This window comes from Oratosquilla oratoria, chromosome 23, assembly GCF_046742065.1.
Source record: "Oratosquilla oratoria isolate Oo_2021 chromosome 23, ASM4674206v1, whole genome shotgun sequence".
Taxonomy (NCBI): Eukaryota; Metazoa; Arthropoda; class Malacostraca; order Stomatopoda; family Squillidae; genus Oratosquilla; species Oratosquilla oratoria.
This window is the reverse complement of record NC_134799.1, coordinates 9,837,032-9,844,531: the sequence shown is the minus strand read 5'-3', so window position 1 is coordinate 9,844,531 and position 7,500 is coordinate 9,837,032. Positions and strand designations below refer to the sequence as shown.

Below are 7,500 nucleotides of genomic sequence, written 5' to 3'. Positions count from 1 at the left end.
TCTTCTCCCCTCTCCTCAACTCCTTTTTCTCCTCTCTCCTCTCCCTTCTTCCATCCCCTCTCTCTCCTCTCCCTTTCTCATCTCCCTTCTCCCCTCTTCCCTCTCCTCTCTTCCCTCTTCCCTCTCCCTTCTTCCATCTCCCCTCTTCCCTCTCCCTTCTTCCCTCTTCCCTCTCCCTTTTTCCATCTTCCTTTTTTTATTTCCCCTCTCCCTTCTTTCATCTCCCTTCTCCCCTCTTCCATTTCTCCTCTCCCCTCTCACTTCTTCCATCTCCCCTCTTCCATTTCCCCTCCCTTCTTGGTCTTCCGAACATTCCCGTCTGTGTTCATCCTTAAAAAAAAAAAAAAAAAAAAAAAAAAAAAAAAAAAAAAAAAAAAAAAAAAAAAAAAAAAAAAAAAAAAAAAAAATAAAAAAAAAATCCGAAATAGATAAAAAAAATTGATTTTTGGAAGAAAGAATCATTGAACACATCATAATTGCCTATAAAGACCCAATCGAGGTGATTTCGTATAATTTTTGTGCTTATTACCGGTCAGGGGCTTTTCTAACTGCAGAGCATCGCCTGGTTTTAGCGGTAAAAATGTTAATTGTTCCGAAGTCATTGCAGAGGCTCATAATGAGGGGGACCAGATCCCCTCCCACCCCCATCGAGTCAGGTGGCTCTTCCTCTCTTCTCTGTCCTCTCTTTTACCATTGGCTGGCTCCGGCTTTCTCTCTCTGTCTCTCTATCTATCTATCTGTCTATCTCCCTTTCTCTCTTTCTCCCTCTTTCCCCTTTTCCCTCTCTGTCTATCTATCTGTCTCTATCTCCCTTCCTCTCATTGTCCCTCTTTCCCCTCCCCCTCTCTCTCTCTCTCTCTCTCTCTCTCTCTCTCTCTCTCTCTCTCTCTCTCTCTCTCTCTCTCTCTCTCTCTCTCTCTCTCTCTCTCTCTCTCTCTCTCTCTCTCTTTCTCTCCCCCCTTTCCCCCTCCCCCTCCTTTTCACTCCCCCTCCCCCTCTCCCCCTCGCCCTCCCTCCCTCCCTCCAAGAGTGGACTTAATCCGTGCTCGGACCTCTACCAGAAGGACGTCTCATTTATCTTCATCACTCGATCCCCCCACCCCACCTTCATCCCCCTGTCCTTGCCCCCAACTCCTTCCCTTGTCCAGTGTCTCCTTACGAACCCCCCTCCCCCTCCCCCCGTCCCAAATCTCCCTCCCACTCCTCCCTCCCCCTCCCACTGTCCCCATAGCTGACGTGCGTGACGTGTCACCTATAGCGTGGCAACATTAATAATGCAATGCTTGAGTGGCGATTGGGCTCAGGCGAGGCAGTGTTACGTCACCGACCTGAAGGTGGGTCACACGCACACACGTACACACGTTCACACGTGTGTACACACACACATACACATACACATAAACATATACACACTCACCCTACTCGCACCAAAAAGTTCCAGCAACATTTCATGTCGTTGAAAAATCATTTACTTTATCTCATAGCTCTCATTGTCACCTTCGAAGTAGTCCCCTTGAGTTTGTCTACAGGATGTGTACAGTATGCGTATATGTGTGTGTATGTGTATGGATATGTATATACAGTATGTGTATATGTGTATGTACGTATATTTACATGCATATGTGCGAGTACAGTATGTGTATGTATGCGTATGTGTATGCGTATATGTACAGTATATGTATGTGTATATGTACAAAATGTGTGTGCATGTATGTGTATATGTACGGTATGTGTATGTGTGTTTTTATACAGTATGTCTACATGCATGTGTATGTATGTGTATGCGTGTATGTATATGTATATGTACATACATGTGTATGTGTATGCATGTGTATGAGTATATGTACAGTATGTGTATGTGTGTATGTATATGTATGTGTCCACCTTGAAGGATTCAGGCGTGATGATCCTCAGCATTTGCTGCGATTCAGTCAGGATCTCCTTGGCCGACTTCAGTCGACACCATTTCATCTTGAGAAACAGGGCGAAGTCGAAGGAGGCAAGGTCAGAGTGGGTGAGGATTAAGGTCAGAGTGGGTGAGGACTAAGGACAGAGTGGGTGAAAAATAAGGTCAGGGTGGGTGAGAAATAAGGTCAGTAGGTGAGGACTAAGGTCAGAGTGGGTGAGAAATAAGGTCAGAGTGGGTGAGAAATAAGGTCAGAGTGGGTGAGAAATAAGGTCAGAGTGGCTGAGAAATAAGGTCAGGGTGGATGAAGAAATGAATACCTTGTTACTGGGAACCAGCAACTACCAGACAGCAATGATCATAACTCAGCAGTGAAAAAGGTGAACCAGGCGGCGATGAGTAGCTTCGGCCGAAGCCGTCACCTTTGTCCTATTATACATAAGGACCGTTGAGGCAGGTAACTAACAGTCAATGCTGGGAATTAGCGAGGAATGCGGGATTCGAACCCGGGACTAAGCGAATGCGGTAATGTGTCTCATGCCCAACGCACGTTCGACAAAGAATTGGTCTACGATCTCCAAGGATAGCCTGACCAACATTTTCGATGTTGTCTCATTGTGTATAAAACTGCCATTGTCTTCGTCAAAAGTTCGCATTTATGTGAACAGCTTGTACCAGAAAAAAATATTATAGAAATTAAGAAAGATCTGCTTTATATCATGAAAACACCGCCAAAAGATTTCTGAAGCAGTTGATGAGTTTTCGCCGTTTTGTGTGTACGCGTATATATATATATATACTGTATATGAATGTATGTGTATGTGTGTGCGCGTATATATATATATATATATATATATATATATATATATATATATGTGTGTGTGTGTGTGTGTGTGTGTGTGTGTTTGTGTGTGTGTGTGTGTGTGTGTGTGTGTGTGTGTGTGTGTGTGTGTATGTGTGTGTGTGTGTGTGTGTGTGTGTGTGTGTGTGTGTGTGTGTGTGTATGTCTACATACCTCCATACACACACTATTTGAAACACGGGAGACCAAAGGGTAAACGGAGAGAGAGAGAAGAGAGAGAGAGAGAGAGAGAGAGAGAGAGAGAGAGAGAGAGAGAGAGAGAGAGAGAGAGAGAGAGAGAGAGAGAGAGAGAGAGAGGACATCTAATCATGCCTGAAGAATCAAATCTTATGAGTTCGGGCCCAGAACAAGATCAGTATAGAATGTCACCGAATCAAAAGATATTAATCCTTGAATTCAAGGCAATTGCCGGGGGGGGGGGGGAGGTAGGGTGTTTCTCTCAGCTGAATAAAATCACCTGACGGCAGTAAAGAAAAAACACATCACCACCGTCGTTGTTCACGGGTTCAACCCTCCTCTAGTATATGGAACATTGTGTTTTCAGGTACTTGAACATGGACAAGGCAGACACGGAACATGGGGAGCGAACATATCGTTAATTGGCGCCGACGACGGGTTTCCCTCCCCTTCCGCGACGTGTCTTCGTCACCCCGCGGGAGTATTGCGTAACGCCGCTTTGCCACCGTGTAATGTGTTTGCGTTCCCTTGGCCTAACGAGTCTGCCACATTGCGGAGCGCCGCCGCCGCCGCACGTGCCCCAGGGTCGCGGCCGTCGGCTGCGGAGCCGCGAGACGACGACGAGGGTGTTGTCGTTGGTATTCAGGGATGACAGCTGCAAGCTGCATGGCGAGGATTCCGGACTCTTTTTTATGTTTATTTTATTTATTTTTTTATCACACCCATCCTCCTCCTCCTCCTCCTCCTCCTCCTCCTCCTCCTCCTCCTCCTCCTCCTCCTCCTCCTTTTCCTCCTCCTCCTCTTCCTCCTTTTCCTCCTCCTCCTCCTCCTCCTACGCCTACTTTATAATGTCTCCCACCTCTTCCTCCTCATACTCCTCCTACTCCTCCTACTCATCTTTCTACTCATCCTTCTACTCCTACTCCTCCTCCTCCTCCTCCTCCTCCTCCTCCAATTCCTCCTCCTCTCTCTCCTCTACCTCTTCCTCTTCTTCCTCCTCTTCCGCCCTCCACACCGCATCTTCCTTTGCCTACTTCATCATCTCCTTCGGCTGTTCCACCACTACCTCCGCCTCCTGTACCAAAATTCCTTTCCCCCTTACAGAGGGGGTAGCCAAGTGAAAGAATATACCCAGGACACCCATCCCTCACCCATCCAAAACCTACCACAGCATCACGTGAACAAAGGGTCATCCCTGTTCCCTGGCACACTTCTCGGGGCAAAGGTAATGCAGCGAGGCACAGCAACTCCACTGGTGGTCCCAGAAGCTGAAGCTGGTTTACCCCCACCGTTTCATTATATGGCGAACACCTTCCCTCCTCATCCATTCAAGAAATTTGAGGAGCAGATGCGAGGAACATCCCTTCGGGCCGCACCATCCGCTCATATATATATATATATATATATATATATATATATATATATATATATATATATATATATATATATATATATATATATATATATATATATATATATATATATATATATATATATATATATATATAAGTAGTAATTCGTGATAAGTACTGCTAGGGATAGGATAAAACAGTGTTGAGATTGTGTGAGTTATTCCATTAACGTTTCGGACAAAATTCTTCCCCAGAATGATTCCAGATAAAATTAATGCGCTCGTGTCCACAGTTACACATGTTGGAGGTCTCCCTTCCGCTCGGATTTACGATGGTATTCTTAAAAGAAATCTTTCCTTATATAAATATTATATAAATCCTTGGAAGGGAAAGATTTATATAAGGAAAGAATTTCTTTTAAGAATGGCACCGTAAGATTCTTACGGTGGTATTCTTAAAAAAATATTTCCTTATATAAATCTTTCCCTTCCAAGGATGTATATAATATTTATAAAAGGAAAGATTTCTTTTAAGAATACCATCGTAAGATTCTTTCGGTGGTATTCTTGAAAAAATATTTCCTTATATAAATCTTTCCCTTCCAAGGATTTATATAATATTTATACAAGGAAAGATTTTTTTTTTAAGAATACCACCGTTAGTCCACCCCCCCCCCCAACACCCGTGGTCTCCTGTGGCCGCCACTGTTGACCTCCCGACCACCTTGCTGACCTCGTCCCCACTGGAGGTCAGTCGTTGACCCTGGGTGGCTGTTTGTCACCGTTGATTTCTAAGCTTGAAATTAGAATGTTTATCTCATTTTCATCACCGGTATAGCTGCCGTGTCAACACAATGCAGACGTCTCTCCCTGTTGTTGTTAAATTCATTAATACATAGGTTTGTGATTCAGTAAAATTTATATGTATATATACAGTGTGTGTGTGTGTGTGTGTGTGTGTGTGTGTGTGTGTGTGTGTGTGTGCGTGTGTGTGTGTTTGTGTGTGCGTGTGGATGTATGTGTCTTTGCGTGTTTGTCACCATCATCACGACATCTTGTCGTGCTGGAGTGGGACAACGATTCAATGACACACGTTTAACGACAAACCGATCTGGGAGCTGCGACACTTCGGCTTTGACACGCGACGACAGCTGCTGTGCAGGAGAGAGAGGAGAGTCGCTGTTGGGTGAGACTGTACTGCAGGACTTTGCAACAATGTGCGACTTATGTAAAACAATCCTGCCACTTTGCATCGCGGTTCTGCAAGTTTGTACCCAAACCGTGTAACGTTGCGACACGACCGTGCAACACAACCATGCAACACAACCATGCAAATTTGTAACATGCAACCGTGCAACACAACCATGCAACATGCAACTGTGCAACACAACCATGCAACTTTGTAACCATGCAACCGTGCAACACAACCATGCAACTTTGTAACACGAATGTGGGACTTTGTAACGCGATCGTGCAATTCTGCAACACGACTGTGCAACTATGCAACGCGACCGTGCAGGTTTGCAACGCGACTGTGCAATTCTGCAACACGATCGTGCTACTTTTCAATATTACTGTGCAACGCGACCATGCAACTTTGCAACACGACCTTGACGATTTACAACACGACCTTGCAACTTTGCAACATGACCGTGCAATTTTGCAACGCGACCGTGCAACTTTGTACCACGACCGTGCAACTTTGCAACACGACAGTGCTCTTATGTACCACGACCGTTCAGTTTTGCAACACGACCGTGCAACTTTGCAACACAGCCGTGCAACTGTGCATGACCGTGCAATTTTGCATCACAACCGTACAACTGTGCATTATGACCGTGCAACTTTGCAACACGACAGTTCAATTTTGCACCACGACCGTGCAACTTTGCAACACGACCGTGCAATTTTGCAACACGACCGTGCAATTTTGCAACCCCACCCCGAAACCCTGCTACGAGATTATGCATTCTTACAAAATGAAAACCTACAACACTACAAAGAAACACCACAGCATGACCCTGCAGTTTTGCAACACAATCCAGCAACAATGCGACACGACACTGCAACTTTGCAACACGACCCAGAATGATCACAACACGACCCTGTACAATTGCGACACGACCCTGCAACTTTGCAACTTGACTACATACCGTTGTCCTTTCAGTTGCCGCCAGGGCATGTGGGGAGGACATACCAAGTAAGTGCTTTGCCTACGTTGGGAGTAGAGGGTGGGGGGAGGGGGGAGGGAGGGAGGGAGGGGAGGGGAGGGAGAGGAGGGGGATGGAATCTCCGTCTCAAAAAAGAATTTTTAGAGACTATTGTGGGTTCGGTTGTCTTTAAGAGTCTTGTATACAATGCATGCACACACACACACACACACACACACACACACACACACACACACACACACACACACACACACACACACACACACACACACACACACACACACACACACACACACACACACACACACACACACACACACACATCAGTATATATAAGAGCTGAGGAGCTCACACCAAGAGGCGCTTAGGTTCGACTGAGGTCGTCACCTTTGCCTTGTGTGTTTCGATTTCCAAGTCACAACTTGGATTCGAACGTGGGTCCGCTTGATATGAACAGCGATCGGATTCTGTGTTTAATAAAATCACATGACGACTGCAGGAGGAGAAAGGGTAAGGTGCCACCAGGCACGGGAGGAGGTTGAGGAGAGTGCCATCCAGTCTGTAGTTTGATGGAGACTTCTGCCTCGACTTTAGTGTTCTTGGCGTAGGATGGTCAGGTTCCAGGCTCTAGTGACCAGGTATGGAAGGACCAAAACACAAACCTGGATGGCCCTGGAAGTTACTTCAAAAGGATGTGATACTGTTCTTCCTGCCACTACAACAACAATATTCATGAGATCATGGATGGCAGGCTAATATAGTCATAAATTTTGAGAGACAGACGTTGTTGTTGTTGTTTTCTTCTTCTTCTTCTTCTTCTTCTTCTTCTTCTTCTTCTTCTTCTTCTTCTTCTTCTTCTTCTTCTTCTTCTTCTTCTTCTTCTTCTTCTTCTTCTTCTTCTTCTTCTTCTTCTTCTTCTTCTTCTTCTTCTTCTTCTTCTTCTTCTTCTTCTTCTTCTTCTTCTTCTTCTTCTTCTTCTTCTTCTTCTTCTTCTTCTTCTTCTTCTTCTTCTTCTTCTTCTTCTTCTTCTTCT

At 45.2% G+C, this 7,500-nt stretch overlaps 1 protein-coding gene across 3 annotated transcripts in view; it reads left to right on the top strand.

Moving 5' to 3' along the window:
• The window catches only part of LOC143037962 (metalloprotease TIKI1-like), a 436,427-nt gene that overhangs the window by 121,609 nt on the left and 307,318 nt on the right, over positions 1-7,500 (top strand). For 2 of the 3 annotated variants that reach the window (XR_012967541.1, XM_076206693.1), the window contains exon 3: positions 6,464-6,496. The exons of the other annotated variant lie outside the window; for it this stretch is intronic. Coding sequence is in view for 1 of the 2 variants with exons in the window: in XM_076206693.1 (XP_076062808.1) it covers positions 6,464-6,496 (33 nt within the window). In the remaining variant the exon portion in view is untranslated. The remainder of the gene's footprint in view (positions 1-6,463; positions 6,497-7,500) is intronic. 3 annotated transcript variants of the gene reach the window in all.